Genomic DNA, 19700 nt, shown 5'->3' with positions numbered 1-19700 from the left:
TTACCTAGGGTCGAACATCGAGGGTTAATTAACCCTCGATATTCGACTGCCAAATGTAAATCTTTCGACTTGGAATATCGAAGTCGAAGGATTTAGCGATATTCCTACGATCGAAGGAATAATCGCTCAAATCGAAGGAATAATCGTTCGAATCGAACGATTCGAACGATTTTAATCCATCGATCAAAGGATTTTCCTTCGATCAGAAAATTGTTAGGGAGCCTAACATAGGCTAACATTGGCCTCGGTAGGTGGCGAACTAGGGGGTCGAAGTTTTTTTTAAAGAGACAGTACTTCGACTGTCGGATGGTCGAATAGTGGAACGATTTTTAGTTTGAATCGTTCGATTCAAAGGTCGAAGTAGCCTATTCGATGGTCGAAGTAGCCATATTCGACCATTCGAAATTCGAAGTATTTTTTCTTCTATTCCTTCACTCGAGTAAATGGGCCCCTTAAAGTTTAAAACTATAGAAGTGATTTTTAATTGGATGATTCTTTTAAATATGATTTTAAAGGGTTTACCTTAGCCATATCAGTGCTGTAAATCTCTCTCAGTCGCTTTGCAGGTTCACTTAGACCCAAGTCAGTGTATTCTGTCAGTATTTGTTTACAGCACTAATAAGCTGAGTGGCAAAAAGCAATAGGATCAATCTTTGAGTAACCAAGGTTGTTTGTGGGATAGCTAACATGACATTATACTGTACATGTTCTATTTCGTTTCACATTGTACAGGTATTAGACCCTTATTAGGATAAGGGATCTTTCCATAATTTGGTTCTCCATACCATAAGTCTACTAAAAAATTTTTTAAACATTCATTAAACCTTAATATTTTGACACCTATAAGGATGAATTATATCTATATATTATGCTTAAAATGCAGTCTATGGGAGATCGCCTTGCCGTAATTTGGATTCTTCTTCTGGATAAAGGGTTTCCAGATAATGTGTCCCAGCTGTTCATATAAAATAAACAGCTTTTAAAGTAATGTATAAAACCTTATATACTGATGCATCTCTCCCATTTCCCATAATGCCACTGTTAGATTGGCTCACATTTGGGGTTATTTACTGAAATTCAAATTAATCACATATTTTATTTAAAAAAAAACACGACCAAACTCCCATGCTCGATTTCACCTTGTTTTCTAATATAATAACCCAAATCAATAGGATTGCGGAAAAACTCTATAAAATTGCTAAAACCCGAATTGCTCTAATTTTTCGGGTTTCTTTCCTGAATCACTGAGTTTCTTTTCCCCGAAAAACCCTGAAAAATTCGGATTTTTGGATTAAACCCTCCAAAGACCACGATAAATTCAATTGGAGATAGGTGTCTCTCCCATTGACTTATTTAGGACCTTGACATTTCTGAAAGGGCAGATTTTCGGATTTGGAATTTTTGCAGCATGGGGGAATAATAAATCACCAAAAAAAATTTGAGTTTTTCATACTGAAAGAATTATAGTTTTGCCCAAATAACCCGACCAGAAAAATTTGAGGTATGATAAATAACCCCCTTAGAGTATGAATGCAGAATGTTATCTGTAGTATGTTACACAAAGACATACACTAAAGTTCTATATCACATGCCAATAAAAAATTCCAAACGTGCCTGAATTTGAGCTTTCAGTGGAATTATGTGTTTAAAAATCCACATATGGGTCTGCAGGGCTTATTTTTTTAAAATTTAAAACTTTAAGAGGATTAGAAGAACATTTTGACAAATAAAAAAGGATTAGAAGAACATTTCGACAAATAAAAAAGAAAAAAAATGAACAAGAGCATGTCACGTTGGTTATTTTTCCCCTCTACTTGTGGAGGTGTGAAATCCCTGCTCAGTAATTATACAGTATACTCTTCCCCACTATAATCATATGAATCATCAAAGGAATTACTGTATGAGTCAGCAATACCATTTCAAAGTCAATTTCCATTGTGTGTGTGTGTGTGTGTATAGAGATATATATATATATATATATATATACAGTATATATAATAAAGGGCAAAAAAGAGTGCAAATCAGAAGAGGAATACACTGATGCTGATACACACCAGAATCTTTAAAAAAAGAACTGGTTTGATCGATGTTTCAGTCCTCACCAGGGACACGCTTTATTTTTGTATTCAGAATGAGGGAATTATTTTAGAATTAAATATGCAAATATATATATATCAAAATGATATGCATATGTCAATTTGCATATTTTGTTTCAGTGTACCAGAACCAGCTAAAGGGGAGTGCTTCTCTGAGCATCTTTGCAGTTGACATTAAATTTCTATTTTTAATGGTTTTTGAGATACTGCTTGTTTGATACTGCTAATTCCAGGCTTCCGTTCGAAACATAGGGTTGCTGACACTGTGACATACAGAGATAGCTGGTGAAAGACTTCTATTAGCTGTCTTAATCTCAAACACAAAAATGTAAAATTAATGTAACTTGCAGAAAAGTCCACATCAGCTAATATTCTGTATTGAGGTCCTCTTTAAAGGAAAATATACCCCCCCAAACAATGTAGGTCTCTATAAAAAGATATTGCATAAAACAGCTCATATGTAAAATCCTGCTTCATTTTTATAATAATATACTTTTCTAGTAGTATGTGCCATTGGGTAATCATAAATAGAAAATTGCCATTTTAATAGATAACGGCCGCCCCCTGGGATCGTAGGATTCACTGTACTCACAAACATACCAACAAACCATACATGTTAGGTCACATGAGCCAATTAACAGACAGAGTTGTGTCTTTTGCATCCACACTTCTTCCTGTTACAGTTAGAGTTGTAGTATTTCTGGTCAGGTGATCTCTGAGGCAGCACAGATAGAGTCACGAAATGGTGGTTCAAGGCAAGAGATGTAAAAGGGCAATATTTATGTAAATATATATTCCAGTTTGGTAAGATTCTTTAATATGCCACTTAATATGATATGAACTATCTGTTGCTTAAGTGTTCATTTTGGGGGTATAGTTTTCCTTTAAAGGGATAATGTCATGGGAAAAAAATTTTTTTTCAAAATAAATCAGTTAATAGTGCTGCTCCAGTAGAATTCTGCACTGAAATCCATTTCTCAAAAGAGCAAACAGATTTTTTTATATTCAATTTTGAAATCTGACATGGGGCTAGACATATTGTCAATTTCCCAGCTGCCCCAAGTCATGTGACTTGTGCTCTGATAAACTTCAATCACTCTTTACTGCTGTACTGCAAGTTGGAGTGATATCACCCCTCCCTCCCCCCCCCAGCAGCCAAACAAAAGAACAATGGGAAGGTAACCAGATAGCAGCTCCCTAACACAAGATAACAGCTGCCTGGTAGATCTAAGAACAACACTCAATAGTAAAAACCCATGTCCCACTGAGACACATTCAGTTACATTGAGAAGGAAAAATAGCAGCCTGCCAGAAAGCATTTCTCTCCTAAAGGGCAGGCACAAGTCACATGACCAGGGGCAGCTGAGAAATTGACAAAATGTCTAGCCCCATGTCAGATTTCAAAATTGAATATAAAAAAAAAATCTGTTTGCTCTTTTGAGAAATGGATTGCAGTGCATTAACTGATTCATTTGGAAAATTTTTTTTTTCCCATGACAGTATCCCTTTAATGATTGTTTGTTTGACTGGTTGGATTTAGTAACCGCTTTTCATATAATGCTGCATTAGATTCATAACTCAAACTGATACCCATGGTGGGCATAAGAAGCAAGACATAACTCTGCAGAGAAATAGATATGAACTTCTACTGGGTTATTTTTTACCTTGAAAAACACGATTGACCTATAAACTCGAATGTTATCATCGAACATCTAACATTCAAACTAATATTACCGTCCCGAAAACAAAAATTGAATTCAAATCAAATTCAAACGGAACTCGATTTGAGTTTTTTCTCTGAAAAAACTCAAATGTCAGGAAGGCTATTTATATCTTTTATTTACTTTCTAAGTATCCCTACACAATATATTGGGCTCAGCAGAGCCTTAGATAATACATATGTATACTCCCTAAAAGCACTGCCGGATGAAACAACAGTCATATTTAAATGAAATAATATGAACTAATCATTATTATGTGTTAATGCCCATAGAGCATTGTCATTGTCTTGCTTAACAACCCTCCAATGGTTCTCTTTATACAAATAAAAACAGAAGAGCAGTTTTCTCAGCAGGCTTGTCATTATATTCTCAAATATGAAAAGCCCTTGTTCAACATGTTTGTGTTTCTCTCTGTTCTCTTAGTTATAACTAAAGAAATGGAAGATATTAGGCCTCAGAGGGTCCCAAGAAGACAGAAGCCAAAGACCTTGAACAGTTCAGATGATTCTACATACTACAATCTGTTACATGTAAGCTGATCACTTTTCTATCGATGCACATGGTAACAATACATAATAAGTGACTATAATAAATATGGAACACTCGTATGGGCTGACAGATTCCCATTGGCATGCTACTGCATCCACATTTAGGTTCTGCAAGGGGCCTGAGAACTCATATGGAAGCTCAGTAAATGGTTACTAGACTTTGGATCTTCTATAAATGCCATGGATGCCCCATATTTGTTTATGGATTTATACTGGGCAGTATCAGTGGGTCTCTAAATATGTCTCTAAAATATGATTTGTATTATTTTTCATTAAAAAGGTGTAAAAAAAGACTAATTGGATAAGAAATAATATATTTCACTCTACTTCCTTTCATTCATTCTGTAGCTTTGTGTTGAAGATAAGAAAATAAATGCCTAGCCTTTTCTTATGTCCTCCTCTTATTATCAGGCGCTCAGTTGGGATACAACAGAGGTTTCAAATCACTTCTGGCTCTTTTTACAGACATTTTGCATACCTTTTATTTCTAAGGTGGCCACACACTGAAAGATCCGCTCGTTCAGGGTGAGCGATATTTGGTTGAGTCGATCACATCAATGGGGATACAGGCCTTTTGGGGTGAGGACTGACCTGAATCCTCAACTGATGGGATTTTCAAACCTGCCTGATCAACACCTGGACTATTTTTGGCCAGTATCGGTCAGGTAGGCTCAATGGAAAGCCTCAATGGAGGAACAGTCTGTCCGTTGGCAGCTTTTATTGTATGGCCACTAGGGATGCACCGAATCCAGGATTCGGTTTGGGATTCGGCCTTTTTCAGAAGGATTCAGAATCGGCCAAATCCTTCTGCCCGGCCGAACCAAATACAAATCCTAATTTGTACGTGACTTTTTGTCAGAAAACAGGGAAGTAAAAAATGTTTTCCCCTCCCACCCCTAATTTGCATATGCAAATTTGTATTCTTTCGAGAAGGATCCGGGGTTTGGCCAAATCCAAAATAATGGATTTGGGGCATCCCTAATGGCCACCTTTATATTGTAGTACATATTGGTCCAGATAAAAAGATATAAGCTATGTTCCAAATCCAGATGCATGTGCCAACTGATTTAAATTTAACAAAACACGACCAAACTCTAAAACCCGTTTTTTCCTTTTTTATTATTAAAAAAGCTTGATTTATTTGGTTTGGGTAAAAAAACAATAAAATCGAGGAGAAAACCGAATTGTACGTTTTTTTACCTGAATATCTCAATTTTTTCTGACTTTTTCTTTTCTTTTCTTTTGGATTTTTGCCTGAAAAGACCAAAATGGTCAGATTTTCGGGCTAATTTCAGCATAGACCACAGAAATTTCAAAATAGGATTGGAACCTCTGCCATTAACTTATACACAACCTCAGTCTGAGATGGTGGATTTGCAGCATCGGCTTTAATAAACCTCGAAAAATTCGAGTTTATTTTAAAAAAAAACTAAAAATTCGAGTTTTTTCCCAAAAAGCCCAAACACAGTTTAGTACATAACCCCCTTTGATTCCTGTATCTACAGCTCTGTGTAAATGATTGGGCAAAAAAAAAATATATATATATATATATATGCGCCACTATTTCTGTCTGAAAGTCAACTTTCCTTTTCTTGTTCCTATTTAATAGATTAATATTTTGGTTGATAGATGTATATATATATATATATATATATCAACCAAAATAGTAATCTATTAAACAGGAACAAGAAAAGGAAAGTTGACTTTCAGACAGAAATAGTGGCGCAAGCAATCACTGACGTGACCTAATTATAGATGTTACAGTATAGTTTCAAGTTGATTTTCAAAGGGAAAATCCCACAGAGGACGGATCATAGTGTATTAGTGTAAAACACATTGTAGGCAATGATGGCCTGATGAGCTGCTTATAGGAAACAAATCCCACATGGGCTATTAATATCCAGGCAGTAGAAAGAGAAATAAAACTAATAGTCATGGGGTTTTGCTCCTGAATGCTAATAGTTGGAGTAATAGTTGGAGGTTTCATGCGTGTGAAGGAGTATAACGGAGTGCAATGGCCTATGTAATTGCTTCTGAGTAGAAGTGCTTCTGGAACCCTCAAGGGAACAAATACTGTAAATTCAGAGTATTTATCATCTTGCATGTCTCAATTCCATGCAAATGGGGTATTATCGAATTACAGCCATACCGAGGCATAGGCACTTTTTTGGATGACGCCATATTTTCTATATTAAGAGTTATGTGACTGCTTTCCTATATGATATTTGCATTCTGTGTGTTGTGCCCATCCATTTCCTTGTGCAGATATGGGATCTGTTATCCAGAGACCTTTTATCCAAAAAAAAACACCATATTACAGAACGGCCGTCTTCCATAGACACCGTTTTAATTGAATAATTCCGATTTTTACAATTGATTTCCTTTTTCTCTGTAATAATAGATTTAATTAAGCCTTATTAGAGGAAGAACAAATCTACCGGTTTTATTGAATGTTTAAGTGATTTTTTTTTAAGTAGACTTAAGATATGGAGATCCAAATTATGAAAAGACCCCGGTCCAGAGTTTCTGAATTTTGTGCCTGTTACATGAGTGCAAATTTGCATTTTTGCATGTTGTGCCTTTCATGTCAATCACATTAACTGGTGCAATAGGATCAATGGTGATCGGTGTAATCACTGAATTTAATAGTATTCCATAGTAAATTGCAATATCTAGTGTGGCAAACTTTTATAGGGGTACATTTTAGTAATGGGCGAATTTATTTGATTCGCCGCCTGCGAATAACTTTGCAAAACGGGTGCGAAAATTCGCTGGCGTCAAAAAAAATGGACACTGGTGTCCGTTTTTTGGATGCTGGCGCATTTTCGCCAGCGAATGTGCGCATAAAAAAAACGGACGCCGGCGTCCAAAAAAACATTTCGTTAATTTTTTGCAGTTAGCAGTGAAAAATTTCGCCAATCCACATGAGAAACTGTGGGGCACATTTACTTAGCTCATGTGAAGGAATAGAATAAAAAAAACTTTGAATTTCGAATGTTTTTTTGGCTACTTCGACCATCGAATTGGCTACTTCGAAAAAAACAACATTCTTGCACCTGAGAAAAACAACAATGGCATTATTAGAATTTCTCCATGCATTTTGTTTCACTGGAAAAAAAATGCCAAAAGCATTGAAAAAAAATCCCATTGCTTCCAACGCATTTGGTGAAATTTCAGCATTTAACACATTTTTTAGCAATTTTAGAAAAGTGAAACCAACAAGTTTTGCACTTTAAGTAATATACTTTTTTCTTCAAAATAAAAGGATAAGAAGTATTTCATGATATAAAGTACAGGTATGGGATTCTTTATCCAGAAAGCTCTTAATTACAGTAAGATAATAGAGTCCGTTTTAAGCAAATAATTCTAACTTTTACAACTGATTTACTTTTTTCTATATAATAAAAAAACAATAGCTTGTACTTGATGGCAACTAAGCTGCATGAATCCATATTGGTGGCAAACCACTCCTTTAGGGTTTATTTCATATTTTAAGGGGGTTGTTTATCAAAGGTTGAATTTTATAGCTTTGTAGCTTTTTTAGACTCGAATGGTTTCTAATTTAAGAAAACCACAAATAAGTGAAGTCAGGATGAAAAACTTGAATACTTGAATTGATTGAGTTTTTGTGCGAAACCCACCAAAAAACCTCTAATGTCATGAAGGCTACAAACATCTTCAAATGGTTCAAGAGACCTCTGCCATTGACTTCTACATGACCTCAACAGGTTTTAGTTGGTGTATTTTTGGATTCTAGCTATTTCCAGCTTTGGGGGATAATAAATCTTGAAAAATTTGAGTTTTTTTTTTGTTAACTCAATTTTTTCTAGTCAATTTTTTTTAATCTGAAAATTCGATTTTTGACTGAAAAATACCCTCAAATTTTGTAAGAAAAAATAACAGGACCTTTGATAAATAAGCCCCTAAATGGTTTTGTAGCAGAAGGTATGGAACTCCAAATTACAGAAACATCCCCAGGTCCCAAACATTCCTGATAATAGATCCCATGCCTGTATATAAAAGCACTCGGCCTGTGTCTTTATGGCTTTAGAAAGTCACTGAACTCCTACCAGATAATATCCTTATAACTTACAGGAGACATGCATTAATCACTTTATATATTAGCTGCTCTGTTTCTTCTTTTAAATGGTCAAACATAAGTTTAGCTAAGGTAAGGCTGATACATTTAAGATCTTATCCTGAGATAGATTCCTACTGAGAATAAAACAATGTATATGTGTCAGAGAAGAACAAATATAAAGATCTAAAAGTGTCAGCCAAGGCCCTTTTTGTTTCTCTTAAGTATGTGCTAAAAAACCTGCTATCTGTGTAATTATCGGAGCAGATGCAGCCTCAACTTAAGTGCCTACACTTTAGCTTTGCACATCTTGTTACTATGGCGGGTAAATAATTGTGTGGCGAAAAAAATGAAAACTCATTACGTTCCTTCGTACCCATTAATACTGTAACATAATGGAACAGTTTATATTCCAGACAATTTAATTTTAGCTGGACTCATAAAAACAGTGGTAGATTCCTGCTATCAGTAATAGCTTCTAAATACTGGCCCGCCTCAATAACAGGGATCCAATTAATGGCAATAAATTGCAGAGGAGTAAAGAACATTTTCTCACTCTAATAAAAAAAATGGATCAAACTCCCAAATCCGAATCCCCTTAATTTACCAATAATTCTTCTTGAAAAAGTCAGTGTGAAAAAAACGTGATAAAATCATGTAGCTTTTTCAAATTGCTACTTCGGTAACTCGACTTTATCTGATTATCGAACGAAAACGAGTGCACACAGCCGAAACTATAGAGAATCCCGAAGGTAAAACATATGTTCCCATTGTTCAAGAGACCATCTGCCATTGACTTCTACTTGACCTTGAGAGGTTTGTGGATTATTTTCAGATTTTTGTTAACTTTCTATAAATGGTTTTCCATCTTTCTTAGGGCAATAGCTATAAATCTAGATTGATAATGCATTTCATGTGTTCATGTGTTTGCAAGAATCATATAAGAAAAAAATGTAATGGAAAATCATTAGCTGTTAATTTAGCAAAAACAAATACAATACAATAAGAAACCCTGTAAAACTCAACCAAAGACACGATTGTGATCCATTATCTGGGAACCTATTATCCAAAAAGCTCAGAATTAAGGGCCATCTGCCATAGAGTCCATTTTAAGCAAATAATTCTAATTTTTAAAAATATCCTTTTTTTTCTGTAAACATGAAACTTTTCCCAAGGCCTCTTAGAGTAAAACAAAATTAATTTATTGATATTCACATTTAAAAAAGTATCCAGTACATACTACCCCACATATCCCACCTTACGCGTTTCGCACCCTTTATCTGGGAACCTATTATCCAAAAAGCTCAGAATTAAGGGCCATCTGCTATAGAGTCCATTTTAAGCAAATAAGTATACCTGTACACAAAATTCGGATTTTTAAAAATATCCTTTTTTTTCTGTAAACATAAAACTTTTATTTGATCCAAACAAAGCTGCACAAAGCCATATTGGTAGCTGGACAATCCTTTGGATTGATCTAAAGTTTAAATGCTTTTCAGCGGACTTAAGGTCTGGTGATCCATATAAAGGAAATATGCATTATCTGGAAAACCCCAGGTCCCAAGCATTCTGGATAATAGGTCCTATACTTTTGTCAACTTGTATAATTCTGGACCTTAGATCTTATTGGCGAGATGATTTGAGAGCGGTTCAAACTAAAACTAAAGTTCATGGCAGTCCCGTCGGTTCACTGATCAGATGTAACTAGTTCTGTTATGGTTGTTTATTTAAATGTAATAGTCTAGCCAGGTACAATCACCTGAAAAAATCTTTTTTTATTATTAATGCATTCCTGAAAAAAACATATTCTCTCTCTCTTACCATCTTTCCATAATGACTTGTGAATGAAAAGTGCTGAGGTGGCATTGATAATTATATACTGGTATAGGACATGTTATCTAGAAGGACCATGGTTTTTTCAGATAAGGTATCTTTCCGTAATTTGGATCTCCAAGTGAAAACCTTCAAATTTCACGATTTTTGAGTGAAAAGCTTCAAATTGCATGATTTTTGAGTGATATCCTTAAAATTTCCCGATTGTTTTTAGTGACAACCTTCAAATTTCAAGTTTTTTGAGTGAAAACGTCCGAATTTCACTATTTTTTGGGAACTTTCCGATTTCACGATTTTTCGCAAATGTTTCGATGTTTCGCGAATTTTTCGGCGAAGCAAAACGGGACAAATTTGCCCATCACTACATACAAGCTACGGTTTTCTTATTAAAGAGAAAAAGGAAATTATTTGATTAACATGGAATCTATGGTAGGTGGCCTTCTGGTAATAATGATCTTTCTGGATTACTGGTTTGAAGGTAATCGATCCCATACATGTGCTGGGCATAGTTTTTAAGCCCCATTAAAGGGCATGTATAGGCAAAAAAAAATCCCATTTTTACTTTCTTTAATGAAAACGAAACCTATCTCCAATATACTTTAATTTAAAAATGTGTACAGTTTTTATTAGAAACCTGACTGTATGCAGTAAAGTTCTCCCTTCATTTACTGCTGTGGATAGGAATTGTCAGATAGTCCCTAACTGCTGAGCAGGGAAACAATTATACTTATGAACAGCAGGGGGAGCCCCCGCCTTACTTCCCAGCCATGCAGAACTCAAGCAGCTTTGTTTATGATGATCCCTAAGCAGCCCAGACCACACTGAGCATGTGCACAGTCTTAGTCTTGCAAAGATGTTTAACAAAGTTACAAGATGGTGACCCCCTGTAGCCAACTTTGAAAGCATAAATTATTTGTTTGATTAGGCTTGTGGTGCAGTAAGTTCATGTTTATATTTAGTATTCAAAATACAGCATTTCTAGCCTTATTCTATTTTAGACTTTACATGCCCTTTAAAGGGATTCTAAAAGGGATCAATTTAGAAGTTACGGTCAAAAAAGTATTAATGTACTAATACATAGGCTGACTGTACCAACTCAAAGGAACTGATAAGATACTTATTTTTAAGTATCTTCTCAAGACATGTACTTAGTTACAGAGACATCGCACATGGTAAATGTGACCTATGGGGCTGCAGAAAGGCTTGAATACAATCTGTCGTATAAATCCAGTATGTCAAAAATAAAGCCCTTTTGGTAGATTTGATCTATTATTAATCTGGATCAGGAACAGGTTTTTGTTGTTTAATCTATCTGTACAAATGCAACCAATTAAAGTATATATATTTAAGTATATTTAAGTACACATAGGACTGCAAAGGTCCACTAAAATCATTGTTAACCTACAAGATTAACGTTTCCTTTCCTAAAGAGGTAATTTGGTCAGTTTATTAAACGTCATACTTATGCTTAATGTTTGTATGTAGAACATTTTGGTTCTTGTGAATCCATGTGTTTAGCAAATTAATAATTAATTACTCATGGTGTACTCTATGTGCAGTTTATAGGTGCTATATAAAGAGTACTTAATAAGCAGAAAGGAAAACTAGGACAAGAATTGTGCTTATAAAGCTCAGAGCAATGGCATATTACTAGTTTACATCTCTAGTTGTAGGTGGTAGGGGCAGAACAAATAAATCTTGGAATGACAAGAGTTGGTACAGGTATAGGACCTATTATCCAGAATGCTTTAGACCTGAAATATTTCCATAATTAGGATCTCCATGCTTTAAGTGCAATTTAATTTAAACATTAAGGGGCAAATTTATCAAGGATCGAATTTTGAAGTGGAAAAAACTTCGAAATTCGACCATCGATTGCATACTACGATATTCGAAGTAGAATTTGAAGGATTTTTAACATCCTACGATCGTACTACGAATCGAACGATTCAAACTATTTAATCGTACGATCGTACGATTATACTTCGACTTCTAAAAACTTTGCCAAATGTTGGCTATATGTTTTAGGAGGTGCCCATAGGCTAACATAGCAATTCGGGGACCCGTCACCCAAAAAAATTATTCAAAATCCTATTTTATCACATTAGTCAAGCAAAATGAACTATAATTACACTGTATAAATTATTTGAATCTTGTTTCCTTCAGTCTTGTATCATCTCAGATTCTTGTTTGTGCACCAGAATGGGGGACCTGATGTCCATCCCCATGCAATGGCTACACAATTAAATGGTAAAGAGAATGGGGGAATGTGGGGAGAGCGGTGACATGTAGGAAGTGCTGAATGGAAAGTGAAAGTAATTGTCTGCCCCGCCTCTATGTCTAAGGCATAGAGGAGGGGCAGACAATATTTGATTGACATCTGAGATTTTTAAATGAGCTTACAACAGCTATGAATGCTTTAATAAAAAATAAAAATTGGATTTCATGTTTAATTTGAAAAGGACTTTTATTATACAGATTTTTGTGTCTGGGTGACAGGTCCACTTTAACTTGAAAATTCACTTCGACCCTTAGTAAATCTGCCCCAAATAAACGCAATAGATTGTTTCACCTCCAATAACGATTATATCTTAGTTGGTATCAAGTACAAGGTACAGAGAAAAAGAAAATCAATTTTAAAAATCTGAATTATTTGCTTAAAACGGAGCTTTCTGGACAAAGGTTCCAGATAACGGATCCCATACCTGTGTGAGTTTGTGTGAGGCAAATGGAGTCTAGGCTCTTTGAGTAAGTAGGTAAAGGGCTTTACGTTTGTAATGGTCTATGATAAGTTACATTTGACATACTAAATTGTATTTAAGTAAAAGCATTTTTTTTAGAAAATAGGTTTTCTTTTGCTGGATTAGAAATGTAAATGTGACATTTATTGTGCTTCTCTCCAGAGCCACAAATAACACATATTGTTTTCTCAGTTGCCAGTCAAAGATGAAAAGAGAAAACCAAGGAAAGTTAGGTATGTACATGCTAATCATATTAAGAGTTCTATATTAATTATTATTATTATTAGTAGTAGTAGTAGTAGTAGTAATATTAATAAAATAATAATATATGATATTTAAGATATATATATGAATATCCAATGTTCTAAAAAATCTTTTGCTAAGTGAGAAAGAGAGAAAAAAAATAGAGCGAGAGAGAGAGAGAGAGAGAGAGAGAGAGAGAGAAAGCAAGAACAGGGAAAAAGGGAGAAAGGAAGAAAGGGAAAGAGGGAATCAGAGAGAGAGAGAGAGAGAGAGAGAGAGAGAGAGAGAGAGAGAGAGTAAAAGAAGGAAAGCGAGAGAGAAGAAAAGAGAAAAAGAAAGAAAGAAAGAAAGAAAGAAAGAAAGAAAGAAAGAAAGAAAGAAAGAGGAAAGAAAGAAAGAAAGAAAGAAAATGAAGAAAAGAGAGAAAGAAGGAAAACTGGTACTGTATGTGGATGATGATAAAGCAGAAATAATAAGAGAGATAGCGAAGGTAAGGAAAAAGGTTAAAGAGATAGTTGTATTAATTGAAAAAAGAAAAGACATGAAGAGGAAGAAAAGAATGGATAGAGTGATAAAGAGAGAGGACAAAAATGAAGGTGGAATTTAAGAGTTCAGAGACTAAAGGGAAGATGCAATCGGAAAAAAATTAAATGGGACAAAGCTGTTTTGCTTTTTTAAAGTGAGAGTGTGTTAGAATGACCAATTTGAACTTTTCTGGTTTAAACAGCACAACATGTAGGTGCTGAATGGAAAGCCAATTATTTGATTGACAGCTGAGATTTTTAAATGAGCTTACAACAGCTATAAATGCTTCAATAAAAAATAAAAAAATTGGGTTTCATGTTTAATTTGAAATGGACTTTTATTATACAGCTTTATATGTTTGGGTGACAGGTCCCCTTTAATGTACTTTTCCATTTCATAGCATTGTGCAGTATTGTATCTGTATGAATGTCTACAAGTGCCAAACCTTTCCCAAACTCACTGGCTGATGAAGGTCTCTCTGTATTTCTGATTTACTACTATTTACCTCTTAAATTAAGTTACTGTCTTTCTCCTCTCAATCCAAATCTGGGAATAATGATTTGTTGTTGTTTGTTTTTGGTAATAAGGTATTTTCTTTCCTTTGTATTCATGATTTTATTTCTGATTGCTTGCAGTCCAGGCAAAGTACTAGAATCCGAAGATTATTATAAAGAAATTTATTCAAGTAATTCCCTGTCAACCAATAACTGCAATAAAGGGGATGGGTTTTCTGCCATGGAGTTTTCAGACTTAAACCAAAACGAAAGGTAATTAATATTGTTTTTTTTTACATACGTGTTGTATAACGTGCCGGTGTATGTGGAATAGGGCAACGTTCCACTGTTTATTTCTTTGTTATTCTAGAAGGTTCTTTTGTGCAGCCTGTACCCGCTGGCACAGAAATGAAAATGATTTGCATCACTTGAACATTACATATTATTTCACTTTGCATATGAATCAGCTTAAGTGGCTGTCATGTTCATTATAAGCAAAGGGTTGGGCATTATGTAAATGGGTTTGGAATCACGAAGGAGGCGAAAGTGTATTTTTAAGGTGAATACTGAGGGGAAATGGTTTCTGCAAAAACGGCACATGAGTTATAACCCTGCCCCAAATATTATCAACAGGTTTTGATCTTCAGCCTTTGGCTCTTCATCTCTTGTTTAATGTAGCTCCCATAATGCCATAACAAGTATGACTGTATTTCAAGAAAGGATGGAGAGGCACAACCTGAAGTTCGATAATTAAAGGGATACTGTCATGGGTAAACATGTTTTTTTCAAAATGAATCAGTTAATAGTGCTGATCAAGCAGAATTCTGCACTGTAAACCATTTTTCATAAGAGCAAACAGATTTTGTTATATTCAATTTTGAAATCTGACATGGGGCTAGACATATTGTCAATTTGCCAGCTGTCCACAGTCATGTGACTTGTGCTCTGATAAACTTCCGTCACTCTTTACTGCTGTACTGCAAGTTAGAGTGATATCACCCCCTCCCTTCTCCCCCCAGCAGCCTAACAACAGAACAATGGGAAGGTAACCAGATAACAGCTCCCTAACACAAGATAACAGCTGCCTGGAAGATCTAAGAACAACACTCAATAGTAAAAGCCAAGTCCCACTGAGACTGATTCAGTTACATTAAGTGGGAGAAATAACAGCCTGCCAGAAAGTAGTTCCATCCTCAAGTGCAGGCACAAGTCACATGACTGGGGCAGCTGGGAAACTGACAATATGTCTAGTCTCATGTCAGTTTTTAAAATTAAATATAACAAAACCTGTTTGCTCTTTTGAAAAATGGATTTCAGTGCAGAATTCTGCTGGAGTAGCACTATTAACTGATGCGTTTTGGAAAAAACCTGTTTTCCCATGACAGTATCCCTTTAATGGGAAAATGCTTAAAGGCGATCCGTCACCCACACCTGAAAATCTGTATAATTAAAGTCCTTAATTTAATCATGAAACCCAAATTAGTTTTTTTTTATTAAAAAAAAAACTATACTGTTAATAAATGTTTTTAAAACTTTCAGTTGTCAATTAAATATTGCCTGCCCCTCCTGTATGCCTTAGGTGTAGAGGCGGGCCAGGCAATTACTTCCACTTTCCATTCTGCAATTTCTAGATGTCACTGCATTCCTTACATTTCCCCTCCATCTACAACATTTAATTGTGTAGCCAGTGCATGGGCATGGGCATCAGGTGCCCCATTTTGGTGCATAAACAAAATTTTGGCATGATCTAAAGCTTGTCTTAATAACTGTGTCCACAAAATGGCTGCTGACTGTTTCAAGTGATTGTGAATTTCAAGACTAAAAGAAACAAGAATTAAATAATTTATTTAGTGTAAGTGAAGTTTATTTAGCTTGACTTAACATCATAAAAAGGATTTGGAATTATTTTTAGAGTGACAGGTCCCCTTTAAATATCTTAAAGGGATTCTATCAATTTTTATGGTTTACTTTTTATTTCTAAATTACACTGTTTACATTGCAAATAATTCACTCTGCCATTTTATTCTTGAACCAACAAATATATTTTTTTAGCTGTAATGTTGGTGTGGAAGCAGCCATCTTAGTGCATTGTGCCCGATTCTGACCTCTGAGAAGAAGGCAGCAATTCAGGATGAAACTACTTTGAGACTTGTATTATACCATGACCTAGACTGTTTTTGCATTGCTAAAAGTGCTCTTTTAGCAATGCAATCTAATCATACAGCAAAGGTGTCAGGTAGCTGTTATCTGGTTGGCTGCCCATTGTTCTGTTGATAGGCTACTGATGGGCTAGTGTGGAGGGAAGGGAGGGGGTGATATCACTCCAACTTGCAGTGTAGCAGTAAAGCAGTAAAGAGTGACTGAAGTTTATCAGAGCACAAATCATATGACATGGGGCACCTGGGAAACTGACAATATGTCCAATGCAAATTTCAAAATTAAATATTAAACAATCAGTTTCCTCTTTCAAAGGATAAAATCTTATCGACAGAAAAGGAATCTAAAGATATGGGGCCTGTTATCCAGAATGCTCGGGACCTGGGGTTTTCTGGATAATGGATCTTTTCCATAATTTGGATCTTCATAATTTACGTTATCATTTAATATTCCAATTAGAATGTAAATCAAAGAATTGGAAATCACTCACGCAATGCTGGGGCAAACTGCCTCCCCAGTTTTTTTTTGGAGCGACCAGCAAGGATGCATTACAAACGTTTCGGGGGCCTCCGACCCCCTTCATCAAGGTAACAGGGACAAGGATCAGGCAGAATTATTTGCAATGTAAACAGTGTTAAAGTTATTTAAAGGGGTGGTTCACCTTTAAGGTAACTTTAAGGTAAAGCACTGCGTATCTTGACAGCGCTATATAAATAAATGATGATGATGATGATGATTATGTTATTAAATGGCCAATTCTAAGCAACTTTTCAATTGGTCTTCATTGTTTATTTTTTTATAGTTTATAGTTATTTGCCTTTTTCTTTTGACTCTTTACAGCTTTCAAATGGGCGTCGCTGACCCCTTTTAAAAAAACAAATGCTCTGTAACCAAATCATTATATATTTTACTCACTTTAATGGTATGCCAATGGATTAGTTACATATGTATATCCAAACATTATATTAAAGCCACATATTTTCTAGTAAAACTGTAAATACATTTTACTGTCAATATATTTGCAGTTTATACATTTCCAACCATAGTGTGCGTACAGTAAACTGTCTACATTTAGCAATATAAATATATCTACAACAAAATAGTTGTCGAAAGATCATGTAATTAAATATGGCCGGCCTGTCTTTCCTAGGTCATTGGGCCCTGAAGAACCTCAGCAAGAAAATGCAGACGATGAGGATAATCCACACGACTACAGAAGACTGCTTCGAAAAACCTCCCAGCGAGAACGCCTTATACACCGTTTTTGATGTAGAACTTTTTATAAGTCTTTATTTTTTAAATCAAGAGATTAATGGGGGGGGCATTTACAGATTGTTATATGGAATATGTTTTGAAACATCTATGGTGTGATGGCACAATAATTTATATAAAAATAAAGCTGGATAATACTGTACATCCCCAATCTATCACAGCTGGCACTAGCATGAAATAAAACTCCTTTAACACATAATAAAGGGTAATTTATGAGAGCAAATGCAGATTCTCTAAAATGTATGCAAAGGTTGCCTGTATTTCTGATTAATTAAAACATGCTCCTCGCACTCCTGTTTTTGTTGCATCGTTGCCTATTTCCTGCTTCTTCTGCTGAATTGTGCAAAAGTGAACCTAGTGACCACGGTGGGACCCTATTTACTGGGTTCCTACAGTAAATAGAAGCAGAACACTTGTGCCGAAAGAATCACTCACAAATGGTAACGCAATTGCGACTATGAAAACGTCATTATGTGCATCCAATTTGCTGATAGGCACAGCAGTTCTATTCTTTTGATACATTTGGGTCAGGCAGTTGTAGGGCAGGCAGTAAATAGAAGGCTTCATGGCACCCACCAGCACCCACCAGTGCTCCCTTTTGCAGGTCTGCAGGGAGGGAAGAGGAGAGGTCCACATGCCTCCCCACACCTGCCCCTCATGAATAGAGAGCTGCCAACTGCAGGTTTTTAATGGGCAGGGAAGGATGAAAAGTGCAGAACACATGGCACGTTTTTGCATTTTTAACCCTGCCCTGTACTAGATAAGCAACCCCTCTGACTGGTTTCTATGATGTGCCGGCTGAGCAACAATGAAACATATGGAACTTGTGCTAACTGTACAGAGTATTGATAAAGAGGCAACAGCTTTTCTTAAAGGGATACTGTCATTGGAAACATGTTTTTTTTAAAACACATCAGTTAATAGTGCTGTTCCAGCAGCATTCTGCACTGAAATCCATTTCTCAAAGGAGCAAACAGATTTTTTTACATCTAATTTTGAAATCTGACTTGGGGCTAGACATATTGTCAGTTTCCCAGATGCCCCCAGTCATGTGACTTGTGCTCTGATAAACTTCAGACCCTCTTTACTGCTGTACTGCAAGTTGGAGTGATATCACCCCCACTCCCTTTCCCCCCAGCAGCCTAACAACAGAACAATGGGAAGGTAACCAGATAGCAGCTCCCTAACACAAGATAACAGCTGCCTGGTAGATCTAAGAACAACACTCAATAGTAAAATCCAGGTCCCACTGTGACACATTCAGTTACATTGAGTAGGAGAAACAACAGCCTGCCAGAAAGAAGTTCCATCCTAAAGTGCTGGCTAGTGGTGGGCGAATATATTTGCCTGTCACAAATTTGCGGCGTATTTCAAAAAGTTTTGGATGCATGTCCAAAAAGTGGTTCGCATCAAAATGACTTTTTGGACGCAGAATGTGACACAGGCCTCAATTTCAATTTTCACTATTTTTTTGTGAATTTTTCATCTTTCGCAAATTTTGCAGGAAATTCGCAAATTTTTCAGCGAAGCAAAACAGGAGAAATTTGCCCATCACTGGCACTGGCTCTTTCTGAAAGCACATGACCAGGCAAAATGACCTGAGATGGCGCCTACACACCAATATTACAACTAAAAAAATAGACTTGCTGGTTCAGGAATTACATTTTATATTGTAGAGGGAATTATTTGCAGTGTAAACAGTGTCATTTAGAAATAAAAAATACACCATAAAAATCATGACAGAATCCCTTTAAGGTCAAAGACAAATAGATATTTTTAGTTATATATACAGTATTTATATGTTTTAAAGGTTGCAAACCATACAAATGCATGGAATGGGTATTAGTTTAGATATTTGAATTCCAGTAACCTTTAAAAGAGTAGGTATTGTAGGAATCCAATTTATGCCTTTCATGGAGAAAATACATAAAAAATCTGCAACATCTGGATTAGGAAAGTTAACTTGTTTTACTGGTAGACTATTGTGTTCTG

At 35.6% G+C, this 19700-nt stretch overlaps 1 protein-coding gene across 2 annotated transcripts in view; it reads left to right on the top strand.

Annotated features, from left to right (window-relative positions):
• myo3a.L (myosin IIIA L homeolog) overlaps positions 1-18000 on the top strand; it is a 120007-nt gene extending 102007 nt beyond the window's left edge. For both annotated transcript variants that reach the window (XM_018267245.2, XM_041565852.1), the window contains 4 exons: positions 4241-4347; positions 13210-13250; positions 14421-14552; positions 17587-18000. In XM_018267245.2, the coding sequence (XP_018122734.1) occupies positions 4241-4347; positions 13210-13250; positions 14421-14552; positions 17587-17704 (398 nt within the window). In that variant the 3' untranslated portion in view covers positions 17705-18000. The remainder of the gene's footprint in view (positions 1-4240; positions 4348-13209; positions 13251-14420; positions 14553-17586) is intronic.
• Positions 18001-19700: the final 1700 nt, after the last annotated feature.

The sequence above is a fragment of the Xenopus laevis genome, chromosome 6L, assembly GCF_017654675.1.
Source record: "Xenopus laevis strain J_2021 chromosome 6L, Xenopus_laevis_v10.1, whole genome shotgun sequence".
Taxonomy (NCBI): Eukaryota; Metazoa; Chordata; class Amphibia; order Anura; family Pipidae; genus Xenopus; species Xenopus laevis.
Note: the sequence above shows the minus strand (reverse complement) of the source record. Positions and strands in the feature narration are given on the sequence as shown.